The following is a 20,691-nucleotide window of genomic DNA, read 5'->3' as shown; positions in this document are numbered from 1 at the left end:
CGGTCCGTCTAGTAAGGATAAATGCAGGACTTCAGGTGAACGGACAGTCTATCAGTGACTTGAATCATGACTGAGATGAAACATTCTTGTCCGAGCCTTGAGGTGGCAGCAGAGCTAAACAGAAAACAGTAGGCCGTGCGCGAGACCAACGAATAAGGACAAAGTGCGTCATTTCCTATTTACGTTAGTTTTCCCGCGCTGGTTGGTTGTAGAATCAGCTGTCATTGAGAATCAACACTGATCAATTTAAACATGGCAAACAAAGATTATGATCCAGCTTGTTTGCCTGACTTGTTACCGCTGTATTATCGCAGACTTTTCCCGTTCCCACAGTACTATCGTTGGTTAAATTATGGCGGTGGTAAGTAAATCTTTAACTCGCCACTTACTAAATTTAACGTAACGTTACCCACGTCAATCTGTGATAACACAACAACGAGCAATTCATTTTTTTTCTCTTTAAAATTCTCTTTTTTTAGTAGTTTGTGTAATCATAGTGCAAACTCGATCTTATAAATATTTCAGTTTAACCATTATGGCTTTTATAATAAACAATATCTATGTATCTCCATTCTTTATATTTATATTCTACTTAATTTTGCCTCTTGCAGTGTTTAAAAACTACTTCCAGAACCGTGAATTTTCATTCACGCTAAAAGATGACATTTATGTCAGATATCAGTCCTTCAGCACTCAGAATGAGCTGGAGAAAGAGATGCAGAAAATGGTTCCCTACAAGATTGATATTGGAGCAGTCTACAGCCACAGGGTAATAATCTCATCATGTTTCTATATTATATTATATTATATTATATTATATTATATTATATTATATTATATTATATGGAAAGTTGGCATGTAACAGCATTTTCAAATAGTAATTTGCTCATTATTTTATACTGACATGTATTTTTTATGGCTTAGAAATGCATATTAGTTGAAATACATAATGGAATGTTAATGCTTTTAAAAACTCATTCATCATGTCACTGGATTTTAAATTAAATACAGTGGTTCAAATAAAAATGTACTATGTAGTATAAAAGTACTGTAGCTATATATAGAATACTATTGTACTATTTTATAGTGGTATAATATAGGCATTACATTTGTATGAACAGAAGTAATGTCATTATTTAAATAATAGATTGAATAAATATTGTCTTTGTTGCCTTTTTCCTTTTTTTTTAATTCTTACATTTTTGGCTCTTAAATCTGCTTCATATTTCTTGTGGTAAAACGCAATGCCTTTTGAATAAAGAGATCATCATTTTTCTGTTTCTGTGATTGACAGCCCAATCAACACAACACTGTGAAGTCTGGAACCTTCCAGGCCCTAGAGAAGGAGCTGGTGTTTGACATTGACATGACAGACTATGATGATGTCAGACGTTGCTGCAGGTATACAGATGCCTTATCACTTTCTTTCATCCTAAGATGGAGTAGTGTTTTAAATGTAGTTATCTTGTGCATTTCTTGTTAATATATTCATCTTTTTGTTCTTCAGTGCTGCTGATATCTGCTCAAAGTGCTGGACTCTAATGACCATTGCTATCCGTATTCTGGACCGGGCACTTCGGGGTAGGGGGACCTCTCATCTACAGAACATTTACAATTTAAGTAACATCATAAAAGATATACTAACAGTTGACGTTCATTGTGCTGTATGTTTGGTTCAGAGGACTTTGGGTTCCATCATCTCCTGTGGGTGTATTCGGGCAGGAGAGGAGTGCATTGCTGGGTTTGTGATGATGCTGCTAGGAAGCTCTCAGTGGCGGCGAGGTCTGCCGTGGCTGAGTATCTCAGTTTAGTCAAGGTATTCAAATATCAGATAATTCATCATTCTAAAAGTTGTATCCTGGTTTTTTTTTTACTATATTCACATATCTTGTCCAAAAGCTCAACTCTTTATCCTGTGAGTGTTTAAATTACTTGTGTGCTCTGCATGTTTCTTTAGGGTGGTGAGGAGACTGTGAGGAAAGTTGTGCTGTCAGATCCAATCCATCCGTTCATCAAGTAAGGGGGACAAAAGGACCCACCTTCTTTAAGGAGTACTTCACTTCAGAATTAAAATTTCCTGATAATTTAGTCACCCCACGTCCTCCAAGATGTTCATGTCTAAAATTAAGGTTTTTGAGGAAAACAGTCCAGGATTTTTCTCCATATCAATGATAATGGGGTCAAATGGTTTGAAGGTCCAAATTGTAATTTCAGTTTCAGTTTCAACTACCATTCAGCTACACGATCCCTGATGTGGAATGAGGGTCATATGTAGCGAAACAAGTAATTTTCTAAAAATAAATAATAATTGATGCACCACGTATTACGTAGGAATCAGGAAATTTTAATTCTGAAGTGAACTACTCTTTCAAGTATATGATGCGTCAATGTAATTGGTGTGATCATAGTATCTCTCGCTCTCTCTCTCTGTCTCTTTTAGTCATTCTCTTTCTGTGGTGGAGCACTATTTCCCACAGTATGCCATTGTGGAACAGGACATATTAGGCAGTAAGGAGAGTGTAGACAAAGTGTTCGCTCTGCTACCTGAAGATATCCTTTCACCCCAGTAGTGTTGTCACCATAACAAAATTTCAGTATTCGGTACTAAAGTATCAGTACTTTTGATAATGATAATTCCCTGTTAACTTGTTTTTTCAATTAAGCAATATATTATTGTTACCAATATAGGGATTTGAGGTGTAACTGCTTTTTATTGGAGGATTCCAAATGCGTTATTTTTTTTAAGTCTGACTTCACATATCAGAAAGGACCTGACAACCTTTTGTCAAAAGGAGAAAAACCCAATGGAGCGATGGGACAGACTCTGCACTCTGGTTGAACATAAAAAGGTAAATGCAAATTGGTCGAAAAACAAGACTGAGAACACCTAATAGCAGGCAAATAAAATGTAATTCACTTACCCATTATTTTTATTTGTTTGTGTTAAGTCGGGTAGTAAGAAGGGTGGTCAGTACTTCGATAAGGAGATCATGTTGCAGTACTGTTACCCCCGTTTGGATGTCAACGTCAGTAAAGGAGTCAACCATTTACTGAAGAGCCCCTTCAGTGTACATCCCAAGACAGGTTAGATCAAACTAGCCTAGTAACTTTATTAGCCTGTAACATTTATAATAATTTCACAAGGTCAAAAATCTTACTGACAGAACTTAAGAATAGTAGTGTATGTTTCTAGTCTTGTTTTGCATGAATAATTTTCTATATATTACATTAATTGTATAATGTATTGCAATATTGTTATTCTAAAGATGGTTATTTTTGTCTTTAGGGCGAATCTCAGTGCCAATAGATTTGAAAGAACTGAACACGTTTGATCCTTTTGAGGTTCCTACGATCAGGTAAATGCTGACTACATGAGTCCATCTTTGCAGGGTAGTTCCATATAAAGTTGTGACAACTGCTTTCATATCTCCGCTCATCTATCTCTGTAGTCTGATCTGTGAGGAGTTGGAGAAACCCAGAGAAGATGAGGTGGATGATGAGGACATGAAGGACAAGGAGAATGAACAAGATGCTGGAGAACGACGCAGAATCAGAGGTGAGCAAACGTATGACTCCTCAATTTATTCACAACCGTTTTTATGGCCAGGTACTGAGTGCTGAACGTGCTTTTGGTTATTTGTAGACTATAAGCGCACAAGCCTGGCCAAGTATGTGAAGGTCTTTGATCGTTTTTTGGAGGCAATGGCTCGATCTCGGAAAGGAGAGATGCTGATGAAGAGTGGTGAGTCATAAACAAGCGTCTGTTCTGGCTTCCATGTTCTACACATTTAATTCAGCATGCTCATTTGCATTTCTGTTTACTTTAAGTATTTAAATGACAACAGTAACACTTAAATGTAATTTTTTTTAATCAAATATCAAAATGATTATTTAGCTCTCATACTGTAAATTTATAATGGGAGTTCACTTCTATTCAGAATGATTGATTGATTTTAGGTGCAGATTACTTAATTATTTCAATGTGATTATTATTTTTCAGATCTTCAGAAAGACTTCTAAAGCAGATGAACTGGGACATATTTTCATTAAACATTTACATGTTTTTCAGCTGACTTTTCTAATAAAATGTTTTCACTTGTTTTGTACTTTTTGTCGATCAGATTTTAAAAAATGTCAGGATTGGGGTTCATTTTTCTACCGTCTTATTAAAATAACTTTTACAAATCTGTTTCTGTGTAGTTTAAAAAATAAATAAAATTACAATTGAGGTTGTTATTTGAATTTAGAGAACATAATGGTGGGTAGTTAAGTACAACACAAGCATGATGTTAATTTAAGCACACATTTATTCAAAAGCATTTATTGTATTATAAAACAACATTGAAAGACAAAGTACAGTTTTACAAGCTGCGTGGAAGCGGACTAGGTGGGAAAATGTAAACGGCTTCTCTTTGACTAGCTATCAGTCTCATTTGGCCATGTCAATTAGACTCTGTAGTGATGTTGGAACCCAGGTTTTCTCGCCTTGGACAAAGACCACTCCACGTTCAATGTAAATGACTATTCTGCCAAATGTGAACAACTGTTTTCCCATATGCCGTTTGGCCACCAGTGGCATGAAGACGATGCCGTTCTCCTCAGCCTTGGCCTGGACTAGATCTTTAAAGTTGGTAGGTACAGATGTTGGTACTGCTGCAGTGCCTGGTGGCCGTGTGGCAGAATTCTCCACTTCACGGCGCTCAGGCTGAGGCTCACACTGGAAATCTTTCCTTCTCTCTGTCTGGATCAGATATGCAATGTTCTCTCTTGCTCCAGGTTGCATATACCCACCTGCAACAAAATACATATATTGACGTTGAAGAGAATGAGACACCATTACAAAGCTATGAATTTGTTTAATGGACATAATATTTATTTTTCTAGCACATGACTGACCTAATCCAGAGGCAACGGCACGATTCATAATGTCAAGCGCCTCGTTCAGTTTTTCTTTGACCAATGGGTGACTAAGCAGGTTCTCTGAGAGTAAGCTCTTCCAGCCAAGATACCATTTAGTGATCTCTTCATAGTTTGGGTTGTTACTGAGCCAGGAACACAACACCTGCAACAAGAAACATTAATACGTTCAAATGGAGAAGTGCAACTAAATGAAATCAATTTATTCATATAAAAATAAGTAAAACCTATAATTGATTAAAATATATAACAAATAATATAGTTTAGTTTATTTCACGTGTATAAGTTAATGTAACTCAATGTAACAGTAAAATAATAAATAAAAATGTCATTTTAAATCTTAAGAGACCCTAAAGTGATGGTGATGGGAAAAAATTCCCATTTTTTAAAAATGCTTTTGCATTCTATCACAAGACCTTTGTTTTCCCCGGAGAAACTTCTGTGTTCTTTGCGTAATTAAAATAATGTTAGTTAAATATAACAAAGTTAATTAAAATGTTTAAATGCAATTTAACTTATTTAGTTGTTTGTACTGGTCTCACAATCCAACTACTTATGCACTATTGTATGCCATTTTGTAGTTTAAATAGTGAGTAATCTGTTCACACTTAAAATTTCAAACTGTTGGACTGACCTGTAGCCATTTGGGGAAGAAATTCTTATCCAGCAGTCCAACCATGGTGGAGACAGAGAGCATCCCCTCCCAGTCCATCACCCAGTTGAACGGCTCTAGAAGTTGCTGATGAGGATTCACCACCAGCTCTCCTAAACATAGAGCTGCAACACAATAGCAAAACCTTCAGAGACTCCCTCATGCTCCTAAAGTCTGACACTGAAAATCTAGCAGATAAGTGCATACCCAGTTTGGGGACAATATTTTTGACCATGAAGGCCTCCCAGGCACCAGGTGTGAAGACATCTCTCCAGGGTTGCAGAATGAGTCTGGCGGAGGAGTCGCTGGGGTGCCAGCGTTGCAAAGCATGGGCTAGTTTACTGCGGATGGGAGCATACAGCGGCTCAAGACGGGTTTGCATCAGGGGCAGCCAGGGATGAATCCATGAATGGATTGGCACTGTGTCCGTCAGTGGGTTCCAGCTGTCCACCTATCCAAAAACAGACAGAGTAACATCTTGCATGGACACACATCCTTACGTTTGACAAGAAAATATACAGCGTGTGTTGTTCATATGTTCAGCACAAACCTCTCTCTGTAGTCGTGGGAAAATAAGCTGCTCCAAAACGTTGTCCAGAATCCACAGTGGTAATACAGGAGCCCAGCATTCCACACAGTCCACCATGGGCCCCACATTTCTGGGCTGCCATTGCGACACACAGGTCCTCATGACTGGAACCCACACTTCCCATATCAATCTGCACAGAAAACTCCAGCTCAAGTCATCTGCTTTCACAGACAGACCACATACACACTCTCAGATATATTTTACCTGTGATAGGGGTCCATGTTAGAAGTGTCTGGTCCACCATGAAGAGATTGTGAGCTTTCAAGAATTGCCCTCCACTGACCAACTTCCTCTAAACCATCTGAACAGTCCTGAGGATAAACAGTGTGAAAATGAGTTCAGAACTTATACACAGAGTGGACACAATAACAAAGATTATAGTATATATGTTTTTTTTCCCAAGGCCTGAAGAAGTGTATATATATATATATATATATATATATATATATATATATCACACACACACACACTACAATTCAAAGGTTTGAAAAGGGCTGCATTTATTTGATCAAAGATACAGTAATATTGCTAAATAATTATCATTATTACTCCAGTCTACAGTTTGATCACATGATCCTTCCGAAATCATTCTAATGTGCTGATTTGCTGCTTAATAATTTTTTTAAATTAAAAATATTTAATCATTATCATCGATGTTGAAAAAAGTTGTGCTGCATAATATCTTTCATTACCATGATAAATTGTTTTCAGATATAAACTTACATTTTGTTAAAATGTTAAAGCCTTTACTGTTAATTGTGATCAATGTACTGCGCCCTTACTGAATAAAGATATTTCTTTCAAAAATACACATTTTTTGTTTTACCTTCAGTGGATCCCAGCTGCGGAGCTTCTCCTTCAATAGAGGATGCACAACAGACACAGCTAGATCTCCCAAACCCAAAGTCTTATACTCCTGATAGAACTCTGTCTGCAGCTGCTGGAAGACCTTAGCACACTCCTGAAGGCTGAGCGCAGGGTTTCCGTCCATATCGCCTGCTTCAAAGCTCTCCACCAGGTTCATCACCTGCTCTAGCCGACCAAGGGACTCTTCCTCCTCTGCCAGCCTCACCTGCAGGGCGTCGCTCTCATGGGTAAGGGTCACCACAGTGTCCTTCTCATGCTGCAGACGTCGTGCGCTCTACACATGCAACACATACCCACAGACTGTTCAGGTAAAGTAAGCGGACATGGTCAAATTTCAAATAAAAACTGGCTGTATGTATCCGTCATGGACCAAAACAAGCATTCACTATTAAAGGTGCAGTAAGCGATTTCTGAGGATCGGACCGAGCAGAACAACATATCTGTAGCCAAACTGCAGCAGGGGGCGTGTCCACTCATGATGGGGAAGGAGAGAAAGTGAGCAAGAAGGAAAATTGAAGAAAGCGTGTAGGGCTGTGCGATATTGAAAATAAAAACGCGATATGCAATACCATGTTAAATAAGAGGTATTCGAGATGCTTTACGATATTGCTATTAGTGTGTAAAATCTATTTAAATTATATTTAAAAAAACATATATTTAAAAACTGAGAATGATGCCATTTGTGTTTTGCATTCTCTCTGGGAAGAGAAAGCGTCGCTACAACTTCTTAAAATGACCAGCAGTGTTTCAGCAAAAATTGATGTACAAAAAAATGTGTGTGTGTATTTGATCTGAAGGGATCCCATGCTTTCAGACTGGCTGCTTGTGCACACGTTTAGGTGTGTGTGTCAGACAGCGTGAGACTGCAAGTTGTTTTTCGCAAGTTATTGCATATAATAACTATTTTTAACGTCAAGCGAGTCACATAAGTAACAGTAGTCGGTTGCCCAGTCTTTTCTCTGCTATATGCCGACCTAAAACGTACACTTTTCACAATGTTGAAGTAGCCTATTAAAATCATTCAGATATTGCGTGCCGTTGTGATATGCATATCGCAATTTTGATTATTTCGATATATTGCACAGCCCTAGCTGAGACATATGTTTACTTTTTCTAACAAAAAAGAAAAAGTAAACGAAAAAAGGTTATGATCAGGCAAGCAGAGCTTTAAGGCCCACATTAAAATGAGAAAAGCTTTCCTGTTTTTCTGCTCCATACGTGAGTAAAAATGCTTTTGCTATGTTTCACAGAATTAAGATATGCTGTTGTTGTAATGTTAGCTATAACAGGACAGTTGTGAGTGTCTGGAGCTGGTGTGCCGTTGGCCACTCTTGCTTGTTCATATGTTGTTCTTCCTTGTCGTATGTTCGTCATCTTCGCTTTATTTTTTGCAAAGCATTATTTTGCTACACATCAGCTATGTTAAAGAGACATCCACTCTTGCATTTCATGTTCGTGCATTTTGGGGGTGGTTTAATAAAGGGAGGGGCGTGTTTGTTTGGGTTGATTTCAAATATAAACTGTGCTTCTTAGAAACGGTTAACTACACCTTTAAGTAAATTATGCAATTAAATTTAAGAGATAAAGTGTGATGGGTTAGACAATGTCCTACTAAGAGAACAATATATTGTTTAATCTTTTTTCTCCTACAGCTCTCAAATTCTGGCAAAGTGGTACACCACATGAAATGGACATTTATAAATACTACAAACATTTAAAATATTAATATTGCATAATATTTTATAATATTAGCATTATATAATAATAATTTATACAGTATTCATTTACATAAATGTTACTTTTTTCTAATTTACTGTCGATTTAGTACAAGTTTATGAGTGCTTTACCTGTAGGATGTCTTGCTCTGTGAGCTCAATGAGCAGTTTGAGGTTGTGTTCCAGCTCCGGGAGAGCGAAGCCAGAGCTCTTCTGCTCTCGAGCGCTGACGCTCAAAGGGGCTTCCTCAGGAACACTGTGCTTCTGACTCATATGACTGTAACTATGATACACCTTCTGCTCTCTGCCTGTCATATCGATCACCTGAAACCCATGAAGGATGGGTTCATTGTGTACTCTGAGATATATTTAAATGATTATTGTGCAGTAGTCTAATTGTTTCGCGCTCTCACCTTGACCTGAGCCAATTCTCCAGCAGGTCTGCTCATGCTCTTGTTGGCCAGTTTGCCATGAGCTTTCAGCTCTTCCACAGTCTTGTAAGAATATCTGGGCTTCTTCTTTGTTGTGCCCGGGTCTTTACGCCATTGCCCCAACTCCCTCTGAAACTCCTGCAAAGATGAAATAAAGAATTAAAGGAAAAATTAAAGCTGGTAAAGCCTGACCAAAAGAAAAAAATATGGCATTCTCTCCATGTTGTATTTACAAGTATTGCTTTCAGTCATTCAAATTGCCTTTCTGGATAGGTGCCGTTTTTTTAACAACAGTAATGGAGAATTTGGTTTGTGCACTGAGAGCAATCAAAACATACCCATGTCATAAAGCCAATAAATAATACTAATAAATATGCAGTTTTCTTTAAATAGTGTTGTTTATGACTTTTTAATGTTTAAGTATTTTTAATTGTTGCCTGATCCAGTGTGGTGCAGTCACCATCTTTAAAATGAAGAGCATTCGTAATATTCTTAACCTTTTGTATTATGCTCACTGTCAGGTTAGACTCTGGTTACTTTGGTATATATTGGCCAAAAACCACTCATTTTGTATTGTTCTTACTTGCTCTTCCTCCTCCTCAGAGTCTATAACAGGGAAATCCTGCAGGGACTGCTGGGTCCTCTCATTACCATATGCACCAACTGCTCCCTTCCCCTTCCGCACTTTAGCCTCAATCGGATTCACAATACCTGCAGAAAAAGGTATTTACATCATGCTACCAGAAATTAATCTCCAGGTAAGCACACGATGCATAAAGTAAATCACAGTAAGCTGAATAAACTAAAATCAATATACTTTGGTATGAAATAAAAGACTGAAATGATTTACCCTGAGCATTTTTGCCCAATCCTTTTCCTTGAACGTAACCCATCTTCTGCAGAAGTTTTTGACCTATGCCTCGTGTGTGTTTCTCCCAGGATCCCAGGTCCTGCCCTGTTCTAATACCGCCTGCAAACCTCTGGGATGTCTTAAAGCTTGCACCCTAAAGAGAAGAATTCAAAGACATTTACAATACAGTTCAAAGGTTTGGCATCAGTAAGACTTTTTATAAGAAATAAATACTTCAGCAAGGACATATTAAATTGATCAAAAGTGACAGTAAAGACATGTTTAATGTTACAAAAAAAAATTTGAGTAGAGAAGAGCTGGAGTCACTTGTTACTGAATGAAGAAACTATTCAGAAATTTCAAGTAAGTGTTGAATAAAAAATGTTTCTTGAGCACCAAAATCAGATTTCTGAAGAATCATGTGACTGAAGATTGGAGTAATGGCTGATGAAAATTCAGCTGTGAATAACAGAAATAAATTATATTTAATAAATTATATTAAATATACAATAGAAACTTGTTATTTTAAATTGTAATAACATTTACCAATATTACTGTTTTTACTGTGCTTTGAACAAATAAATGCAACCTCATTGAGCATTAAAGACTTCTTTCAAAAACATTTTAAAAAAGCGTAAAACTCCAGCTTTTGAATGGTAGTGAATAAAGACATATGAACCCAATATTCAAGACAAAGATGTTGTGTAACGTTTTTTAGGCATCTCAACATACCGTTTGGAGCTTTTTGGGAGCTGCCATGCGAGGTGCGGGTGGAGGAGGTGCATCTCCACTGTCATTGGAGTCATCTGAGCCCTCCTGCTGCGCTTTCTCCTCAGCTGCAGTCTTTCGTATGCCACCACTCACAAAATTCACAGGAGCTGAATAGTCTTTCGCTCTGTGTGGATACAAATATCAATATTGAATGCTGAATTTATTATAGGACAATTAAAATGGTATTCACCTCTTAGTCACCAAGGTCTTTAACAATTTGACAGCTGAAACATTTATTCAACAACAACCACATACCTTTTCCCCCCAAAGCTTGGCCGCTCATCATCAGAGTCATGCTCTGCCCAAATCCCATAAGTCGCTTCTTCTTTAGTCTGTCTGTGTCTGCGTCTGTCTGGGTTGAACTCATTGGCCAAGTCCCACTCAGTCACCTCAAACTTTTCAATTTCCACACCATCCTCCTCCTCCTCAACACCTCTACGCCCATACAAATGGGACATAGACATCTCTCTGTTGGGATGAAATAAGAATGTTTTATGACAGGGGGTTTCAAACTGGGGTCTGAGTCTGTAAACACTATGTTTTACTATGTTAAAAAAATTCTAAATAAATAAACATTTAAATTTAAATTAAAATAACACACCTACCAGTGTTATAGTGAGTATAATACTATATACTCACATGCTTATAATGTAATATTTGTCCGTATAAATTGATTCTTTTATACGTTTATGAAAACATCTAACGTTAGCTGCCTCTTAAAATGTTGTCCCTCACAAGAGGAAGGTGGCATTTGTGGGTTCCTGGCGTCTAAACGATTAAAGGCAAAACAGTAGTATACATAAAATTGATTGCGCTTATTGAATTCTCAAAGCATAGCCACATGAGTGTTTTGGCCCTAATATATTAGTAAGTCAAAGCAAACGTTTTCAAAAAAGTAATACGGTTAGCTTAGCAATGCTATTTCTGATGTAAACAAAACCCCTGCCTTCCTTTAAAGAAGTTTTTCAGTTTTTTGTGACTTTTGTCAAATGAGAAATATACACGTTTGTATTAAAATAACAGAGATAGCGAATAAAAAACATTTTGTTTTACCCGAAAATGCGGTTCCTCGCTGTCAGCAAAAGTGCATCCAAAAACAACTTCCTGTTGGAGCCGGAAGCAGAGCTGTGACATCAGAGCGACGCAGAGGTCAGAAACCCTCTCTTACAGCCATCTTGGATCCTGTGCCCTGATCTAGTGAGTACTTCTGTGTTACATCTACTGTCATCCAACGTTGCGTTAGTGCTTTTGGCCTCTCATTAATTACTTGTATTGATGCTGTAGTGTTCCTCTGTGTCGAACGGTAAAGATTTCTTTGTTTGACGGCTTTATTGAAGAAATATCTTAATGAATACAACCGGCTGACTGTTCAAAATGGGGGAGCGAGACGCACCGCCACTCGCTGTATGAAGACTTCAGCTGAGGGCTTTGTGTCTGACGAAACGCTTAAATCATGCGAAATATATTATTATAAACAAATACAGCGTTGTTTGTGAGACGTCTGATAATGTAATGGCGAAAATAATTTGCCTTGTGTGGGACCGTAGGCACTTATTTGAAAGTTTGTCTCCTATTAAATAATTTAAAAATACGCACGCTGTGATGACATTACATTATGGAGGCTAATAAGAACTCGTTTCCTATAAGTTATCCACGTTGTTTTGTTTTCATTTGGGGATGAGTTACTTATACACTGGAAGCGTGACAGTGTTGCTCTGTTACACACGTGAAATGTGCATCATGCACCTATGGACGGGTTGTAAAACAATGTTTTGATGTCATTATGATTCTAAATGGGCCGTGTTATGTGTCTGGATTATTATAAAGCGCACTGTTTCTGTTCAGTGGGCTTGTGAAACGTTATCATGTAAGCTCGATTATTTTTGAACACAGTAGTGTTTTAATTCAGCCGGCAGTGAGTGCTGACAACAGAGGCCTACAGGAAAAGGCCTAGTGCGCTACTGTGTTTGAATAGTAAAAGTCACATGAAAACGGACACACAAAAGGCTTCACTTTTGCAAAGCTTCTAATGTGCGATATCTCATTTCTGTTGCAGACCAGAATGCCAGGCGAAGCCACAGAAACTGTCCCTGTTACAGAGCAGGAGATGCAGCAGCCCCAGGCTGAGACGGGTTAGTACTGTCTTAAAATGTGCATGTCTGACACTAAAGTGGTTGTGTGAGGGGTCCTGGAGCTTTGTTTTTCACCTTTTAAATGTAAAGACATTAATTTAAGATCAGTCTATTTATATTAATTTTGCACCGGTTTTAGATTTCTTTCAGGTTTTTTTATGATCCTCTACCAGCTGTTATAGAGACTTCACAAAGCGAGTTTCTCTAGTGGGGGGTTGAGGGTGGGGATGTAGTTTGAGTCATTTTTTTTTTTCTCCACCTACAGGTTTTTAGGTTAATTTGCTTGAGTCCCTCCCTGGATTAAAAACTGAACTAGTTTTATAAAAGGGAGAGTTCAGACAATGTTAATGTTGATACAAACTTGTATGACTTTATTCTGTGGAACATTGTCCCTTCTATTAAAGTTAATGCAGTTAACAACATTGGACCCATTGACTTCATTATACAGACAATAAAAGCCTTTTTCAGAGTTACCTGTTTAAGAGGTAATGACATGCAACATTTGGTTTTGAAAAATAAGAGTGATCCAGGACTGCCTTGCCCAACAGTCTTTGCCTGGACTGATTAATATAGCTCTAAAGGTTTCTTCTGTGATATTGAAAGCAAATGCATCCATAAATGTTTGAATGGAATGTGGATAACATAACACTGCATGAATGTTTTTCATACATTTCATTGAATTTGAGTGATCTCAACCTGAATATTTATACACCATTTTTAACAGGACTAGAAAGTGTTTTTATTTTTTTTCTGGAGGGATTTATTGTGTTCACGTATGTGATTTGCCAGGCTTTGTGATTTCAAGATGAGCAGCATGTAATTGAGCATCTTTACAATCTAAGAGGTCTTATGATCCTGATTTTGAGGAACTACATTTTTGGTCATTGTTGTTTTTTTGTTTTTTTTAGCAAAATTAATAGTTTTGTAAAGTACACTTGATTAAGCATGCAAATCTCTGTCAAATACTGGACCAGTTAATAAGGTAAATAAGTTAACCAGTTAAATCACAGATGGAACACTATTTCTTATTTGCTCTCTGGAAGCTGCTGTTATGATAACATGAAGAAGAAAATATGATTGCTTGAATGTTGTCAAGGGAGAGATGAAATTTATAGAACTAAATATCTGTATGTGTTTCACTAGGCAGAATATAAAAGCCTTGAGTGTGAGTTTCATGATCTTCTCTTCAGATTACTAATTCAGGAGCCAACTACATTCTTTGAAGGTTCCATGTTCTGATATTCTGACTAGAGCAATCTATAAATATTGTTGATAGTATTGTGTATCAACAATAGTTATATATTGCTGATGCCTTTGACTATCAAGATAATAGTCTTGTTTTTCCATTATTTTTATTATCAGCCTAGTATTATCTAATTAATATTAGGACTTAAAAATCATTTTCCATCTCTAATTTTATTACATCACTATATAACCACACTTGTGACACTGACATATGAAGATTCAATGAAAACGTTTTTAAAATGGACTGCAAAACTACTAAATTGATTTGCAACGAGAAGGGTTGAAGCCAAGGTAAAAACAACATTTTTTTAATCATCGTTTTGTTTCCATAGCACATTAACAATTTAAATGACGCATAACAATACAATTACAAATGAAAAATATTACTAAAATGTAAATCATATTTTTAGTCATTTATTTTTATGTATGAAACATCATGGTAAATGAGTGTCAGAGAACAATGTTAATTTAATACAAATGTTTTTAGATGTTTATTGCCAGTGCCTTTTTTTGTTCACGCATGTGCAGTTGAATGGTCTTTTTATAGAGTTTTAACAATACGTAACCAGATTTTCATAGTGTGTTTGATTTGCTTTAGTAGTCCGTTGTGCTTTTGGGTAAGCAGTTTAACACTTTTGAGCAATTAAAAGCATCCCTTATAACCAGCATGGGTGTGATGGTTTACACCATGCAACTTTTTAATTGCCAAAAAAAGTCACTCTAGCATTTTATTTCCATTAGCCACACCTGCTGCTGCGGCCCCTGCTCCCTCTCAGGCAAAGCCTAAAGAGGGCAAAACTAATCCCAAGCTGTCCTCATCTCCTCATGCCACTGCTCCTAAGCCAGTTCCTGCTGGACGTAGGAAGCGCTCCTCTCTATCTGCCTCCTCAAGCTCCCCTACCTCTCCTAAATCTGCCTCTGGCCCACGTGCTACCCCTCCATGTTCCCCTTTGGCCTCTCCTCCAGCTGACTCTCCTGCAGCCTTGAAAGCTGAGCAAACTGCTCCCAGGGTCGTAAAGGCTGGCAAACAAGGGAAGCAACAGAAAACAAAGAATTTTAAGCCTGCCGAACATGAGCAGGCATCTCCCTCTGCCTCCAAGCCTGCACCAGTGGCAGTTCTGCCGTCTCTTGCTGTACCAATTCCTGAGGAACCAAAACCATCAGGCAATGCTAATGCTTCCCCTGTTTCTTCCAAAATTGCTGTGGCTCCTGTGGCCTTTAAAGTGACTTCCAAATCTGCTGTCCCAGCACCCAAGTCATTTACAGCAGCTGTGGCCACCAGTCCACCCAAAGTGTTTGAAACTCCCAAGTTTGCCTCTGAAGCTCCAAAGGTAGCTACCCCTGCTGCTTCAGAAGCCAAGATGACTTCACCTTCAAAAGCAGCTGAAAAACCTGTCCCTGCCCAAGTGCCAAGTGTAAACCAAGCCAATGCTGCGCCATTAAAACCTGCTCCTTGGGTTGTGCCTGCAAAGTTTGAAGATGAGGATCTCCCACCTCTCTTACCACCTGGGAATCCTTTTGCAATGCCTGATTTCCCCCCCATGCCACCTAGTGCAATCCCTGTAGTTACCCCATCAGCTCCTAAAGCTGAGCCTGTTGCCTCCACTAAAGTTGAATCTGGTCCTGCCCCTAAAACAAAGGTTGCTGCTATAGCTAAGCCAGCTCCTAAAATTGAGCCTGTCCACACCCCTAAAGGTGAGGCTGCTCCTGCACCCAAAGCTAAGTCTACCCCTAGCCCTAAAGCTGAGCCTGTTCCTGCCATTAAAGTTAAACCCATTGCTGTTCCTAAAGTTGAGGTGGCTGCCCCTAAATTTGAAGCTGCTCCTGCCCTTAAAGTTGAGGCTCCCCCTGCTGCTAAAGTTAAGCCTGCTCCTAAAGCAAAGTCTGCTCCTATCTCTAAGGTGGAGCCTGCTGTTAAAGTTGAGGCAGCTGCCCCTGCTGTTAAAGTTGAGGCGGCTGCCCCTAAAGTGAAGTCTCCTCCTACCTCTAAAGTTGAGGCTACTGCTCCTGTAGTTGAGGCTGCTTCTCCTATTCCTAAAGTTAAGGCTGCCGCTGCTCCTAAAGTTGAGGCAGCTGCTCCTACCCCTAAAGTTGTGGCAGCTGCTCCTACCCCTAAAGTTGTGGCAGCTGCTCCTACCCCTAAAGTTGTGGCAGCTGCTCCTACCCCTAAAGTTGTGGCAGCTGCTCCTACCCCTAAAGTTGAGGCGGCTGCTCCTACCCCTAAAGTTGAGGCGGCTGCTCCTACCCCTAAAGTTGTGGCGGCTGCTCTTACCCCTAAAGTTGAGGTGGCTGCTCCTACCCCTAAAGTTGAGCTGGCTGCTCCTACCCCTAAAGTTGAGGTGGCTGCTCCTCCTACCCCTAAAGTTGAGGCTGCTGCTCCTACCCCTAAAGTTGAGGTGGCTGCTCCTACCCCTAAAGTTGAGGTGGCTGCTCCTCCTACCCCTAAAGTTAAGGCTGTTGCTCCTCCTAAAGTTAAGACTGTTGCTGCTCCTAAAGTTGAGGCCGCTGTCCCTAAAGTTGAGGCCGCTGCTCCTAAAGTTAAGGCTGCTCCTCCTACAGTTGAGGCTGCTGCCCCCAAAGTTAAACCTGCGCCTGCCCTTAAAGTTAAACCTGCTGCTGCCCCTTCCCCTAAAGTTGAGGCTGCTTCCCCTGCCCCTAAAGTTGAGGCTGCCGCCCCTAAAGTTAAACCTGCTGACCCTTCCCCTAAAGTTGAAGCTGCTTCCCCTAAAGTTGAGGCTGCTTCCGCTGCCCCTAAAGTTGAGGCTGCCGCCCCTAAAGTTAAACCTTCTGCTGCCCTTTCCCCTGCCCCTAAAGTTAAACCTGTGCCTGCCCCTAAAGTTGAGGCTGCGGTGCCTGCTCCTAAAGTTAAGGCTGCTGCCCCTAGCCCTAAAGTTGAGCCTGTTGCCCCTATCCCTAAAGTTGAGCCAGCACCTGTTCCCAAACCACTTAAAGCCCCACCCATACTGGAACCAGTCATCAAGAACGACAAGGGTATCTCTTTCTGTCTGTCTTAGCTTTTTGCGTTTGTTGTTGCTTAATAATGTTGTCCTTTAGGGTCACATTATTAGTAAAAGTAAGCCTAGTAACTCCAGGAGCTTGAAATCATCTATCATTTGTCTTTTGAGTGAAGTTAAAGCTTCTGAAAGTTGACTAAGGAACATAATTCACTTGTTAAATGGTTTCTGATTGATATGGATATTTTTCAGAGTTTTAAGTATAATAGCGATTTACTTTAGATTTTATCTTGCAGTATGTTTAAATGTATTTATTTTGATTATTTCAACAGTATTCTAGTTAAAATCTATTGTGTGTCTAATGGCAAATTAAAGTACCGTATCTGGGTGTTTTAGGGTCCGGCACTGAATCTGACAGTGATGAATCTGTTCCTGACCTGGAGGAGCAGGACTCTGCACAGACACAGACACAGCAGGCACAGGTAATATTATTTTAAACTGTCTACCAGTGACATTATTTGCTCGCCACTTTGTCTCACTTTTTTTTTTATATTGACATGAACTAAAATTGTACTACCTTTTTCATAGCTTGCAGCTGCAGCTGAAATCGATGAGGAACCTGTCAGCAAAGCAAAACAAAGCAGAAGTGAGAAGAAAGCCAGGAAGGTAGGTCATCCTCAAACCAAATCAATCTGATAACACTTAAATTTGAATGCATGCACTCAGTTACTTTAATGTAACTGTACCCTTGCTTCCCTTTGCCAGGCTATGTCCAAATTGGGGTTGAGACAAGTTGCTGGTGTTACCAGGGTAACCATTCGCAAGTCCAAGAACATTCTCTTTGTCATTACCAAACCAGATGTCTACAAAAGTCCGGCTTCAGATACTTACATTGTCTTTGGTGAGGCAAAGGTAAAAATTTAAGAGAAAAAATTGGTTTACGTTTGGTGTGTAACCTGATAGATCAACTCTGTTTTGGTTGAAAACTAATTCTACAGGGCAACTTTTCCTGACTACATTGGCCTAAGTGACCTCTCAATGATGATTTAAACAGTTTGACTTTCGTTCTTCTGAGTCTGATGAAGCCAAACTTTCTGTCCTGAAAGAGGAAACTTTAACAATGTGGGAAAAATGCAATGAAGCTTACAAAACAAACTAAAATCCTGATTTGTTCTTCTCCTCAGATTGAAGACCTGTCACAGCAAGCTCAGTTAGCAGCTGCAGAGAAGTTCAAGGTTCAAGGAGAAGCGGTTTCAAGCATCCAGGAAAACACACAGACGCCCACAGTACAGGAGGAGAGCGAAGAGGAAGAGGTGAGCATCAACACTGTTATGATTCTAACACTAAATAATACTGCTTTCATGAACGGTCTTGTGTTGACGTGTTCAACAAATGTGAAAAGTGATTTGTTTATTTTCTTTTTCTTCTTTTCCATTTACAGGTTGATGAGACCGGAGTAGAGGTCAAGGACATTGAGCTGGTCATGTCACAGGCCAATGTATCCAGGGCAAAGGCTGTGCGTGCACTGAAGAATAACAATAACGACATTGTCAATGCTATTATGGTGAGTTAAACTGTTAACGTCTAACTTTATGCGGTTTACAATTTTTATATTTAGAATTTCAAAACTCTTCTGTGATGAATTAACAATTGACTTTCGTTCTTCTGAATTTGTCATGAAGCCAGTTCATTTGTCCTGAGAAGAGCTCAGGCTTTAAATGCAGCGTCATGATATGAAGCAGTCTTACTCAATTGATCTTTTTGCCTCCTGTCTTCACAGGAATTGACGATGTAAATGGAGATCAGGGACTGGGTCACAATAAGATGTTGCTGATTTGATCTACACTATTGTTTGTACAATTTATACCCAAGAGAAATAAAGGAGTGGATTGAAGAAATTATTTATTTTGTTGTATTTTTTTGTATTTTATAATATTGATGGAAATAATTTTCAGTGTGGTGATTTTGTCCAAAGCACAAACATTTGCATAGAGGAAAGGGATGTAAAAGTATGAACTAGCTCTTATCTCTGTCTGAGGATGGATCTTTTTGAATTTGTTGGCACTTTAAATTTATAATAAAGATTGATATCCAGTCGAGGCTGTTCTCACTAAATGCAACTTTTCAAGCCATATGACTCTTCTCCAGACATTTGAGGTTTCCCGGATGGATTAAATCTAGTCCCAGATTTAAGTTACCTTTTAAACCATATTTACCGAAATCTGATCTGTCATAGTTTTAAATTAGTCTTGGATTAGAAATTAGTCTAATCCAGAGGTTAATAAATATCCAGGTGATATTCAGTTAAACCTGCCTCCTGGTAGATTTCGTTTAAGTAGCTCTAGTAGTTTCAGGAAATCAGTCATCTGGTATGTTCTTTAGAGGTTGCTGGCTCTCAATTATAATACAACTGACTTTATCAGTAATTCATCCAACAGGTCAGTATATTTATTTTCCATCCGCCAGTCTTTAACCTCTCTTATGGTGTAAGGTGAATTTTCTTTGAGGTTTATTTTATAATATTCCTCAACACTGTTGTAATGTCCAACCCACTTATTTCACAAAACAGTAAGGTAATAAAACTTGATTCAATCTTGCTGGAAGTTGTATTGTTCTTGTAAATGTGTTAATTTGCATTTAATCACAAATAGACCTTTAGGCATTCATTTTCTTTGATTCCACTGCTGATATGTGCAGTTTTTCTTAGTGATTTGCTTTAAAAGAGTTTTCTTTTATTCAGTGTTTTTTCATTTATTTTTTTCTGCTGCACGTTTTATAGGCTTCCTCTGTCAATTCAGATTAGCACAGTTGGTTTTAAATTAATCTTGTTTATTTTAGTTTAGGGGTCTATACCATAAAGTTTAGCTGGCTAGCCAGAGATTTAAGATTAGTGTTTGTGTAAATCCTGGGGTTTCAATACCATTAAAGTGGTTTGGCTTTAAGCTGTGTTTATTTCCATAGTAATTTATGGCTAACCTGCTCCAGGGCAGGTATGTTCTGGATGCAAACTGAAATTGGACCAATCAGCTGTGAGTAAAGTGACACACCTCTGATGCAACAGCCACGCCCCCTTTTTCTACTCCAAATTAAAGGTCACTACATAGCAAAAGAGTTTTTAAAGACTAAGGTGTCTGGCTTTTAACAATGCTTATTTATAATAATTTTGAATGATTTTTATATAATTTATGTAATCATACCCTTAATCATGTATATTATATTTAATCATTAATAGGCACTTAATGTAAAGCTTTAAAAATCAATTAATAAACCAAAACAAAAATGTAAAAATCTTATTGAGCTTAAATATAATATTATTCTCTGTATGTCAACTAACTTCATAAATTGTACTTGCATTGACATTTTTTTATTTTTATGATCTTTAAGTTTTTCATAGATGGCTCTTCTTGCTGTGTAAATTTAAATTCTTTACATTTTTCAATTGTAATATTCTGCAGAAGAGAGAACTGAATCTCGCTGCGTCTCTAGCGAGAAGTCTCCCATTCATCGGTTTTTACATTACCTATGTTTTTTTTCTGATCCACAACATGTGATTGTTGACAGAGAAAGC

General features: G+C 38.4%; 4 protein-coding genes and 2 non-coding genes across 6 annotated transcripts; 5 read left to right on the top strand and 1 right to left on the bottom strand.

Annotated features, from left to right (window-relative positions):
* The first annotated feature begins 152 nt into the window (after window positions 1-152).
* Window positions 153-4,166, top strand: prim1 (DNA primase subunit 1). The gene is made up of 13 exons (XM_067446510.1): window positions 153-361; window positions 612-769; window positions 1,295-1,401; window positions 1,508-1,581; window positions 1,680-1,816; window positions 1,958-2,016; window positions 2,441-2,555; window positions 2,763-2,849; window positions 2,949-3,084; window positions 3,287-3,356; window positions 3,450-3,556; window positions 3,644-3,742; window positions 4,001-4,166. The coding sequence occupies exons 1-13, from the start codon at window positions 253-255 to the stop codon at window positions 4,018-4,020; spliced, it is 1,278 nt and encodes a 425-aa protein (XP_067302611.1). The 5' UTR covers window positions 153-252; the 3' UTR covers window positions 4,021-4,166.
* A 123-nt stretch (window positions 4,167-4,289) lies between these two features.
* On the bottom strand, window positions 4,290-11,974 carry tfip11 (tuftelin interacting protein 11). The gene is made up of 14 exons (XM_067446508.1): window positions 11,846-11,974; window positions 11,048-11,260; window positions 10,754-10,916; window positions 10,022-10,175; window positions 9,755-9,882; window positions 9,154-9,309; window positions 8,873-9,064; window positions 6,985-7,299; window positions 6,363-6,469; window positions 6,120-6,288; window positions 5,777-6,020; window positions 5,552-5,694; window positions 4,897-5,062; window positions 4,290-4,791 (listed from the first exon to the last, which is right to left on the bottom strand). Exons 2-14 carry the CDS (start codon window positions 11,254-11,256, stop codon window positions 4,430-4,432), a joined length of 2,508 nt encoding a protein of 835 aa, XP_067302609.1. The 5' UTR covers window positions 11,257-11,260; window positions 11,846-11,974; the 3' UTR covers window positions 4,290-4,429.
* On the top strand, window positions 11,907-19,024 carry LOC137078811 (nascent polypeptide-associated complex subunit alpha). Its single transcript, XM_067446511.1, has 8 exons — window positions 11,907-11,989; window positions 12,849-12,924; window positions 17,520-17,605; window positions 17,712-17,789; window positions 17,889-18,035; window positions 18,308-18,436; window positions 18,565-18,687; window positions 18,904-19,024. The coding sequence occupies exons 2-8, from the start codon at window positions 12,855-12,857 to the stop codon at window positions 18,916-18,918; spliced, it is 648 nt and encodes a 215-aa protein (XP_067302612.1). The 5' UTR covers window positions 11,907-11,989; window positions 12,849-12,854; the 3' UTR covers window positions 18,919-19,024.
* Window positions 14,853-17,513, top strand: naca (nascent polypeptide associated complex subunit alpha; the record flags this gene model as incomplete). The annotated part of the gene is made up of 1 exon (XM_067447078.1): window positions 14,853-17,513. A coding segment is annotated over one exon (2,331 nt), but the record flags the coding sequence as incomplete, so codon positions are not given.
* LOC137080131 (small nucleolar RNA SNORD59) lies at window positions 18,156-18,231 on the top strand. Its single transcript, XR_010906003.1, has one exon. It is a non-coding gene; the product is annotated as a small nucleolar RNA SNORD59 (small nucleolar RNA).
* LOC137080129 (small nucleolar RNA SNORD59) lies at window positions 18,753-18,828 on the top strand. The gene has a single exon (XR_010906001.1). It is a non-coding gene; the product is annotated as a small nucleolar RNA SNORD59 (small nucleolar RNA).
* Window positions 19,025-20,691: the final 1,667 nt, after the last annotated feature.

This window comes from Pseudorasbora parva, chromosome 6 (assembly GCF_024679245.1).
Source record: "Pseudorasbora parva isolate DD20220531a chromosome 6, ASM2467924v1, whole genome shotgun sequence".
Lineage (NCBI taxonomy): Eukaryota > Metazoa > Chordata > Actinopteri > Cypriniformes > Gobionidae > Pseudorasbora > Pseudorasbora parva.
Note: the sequence above shows the minus strand (reverse complement) of the source record. Positions and strands in the feature narration are given on the sequence as shown.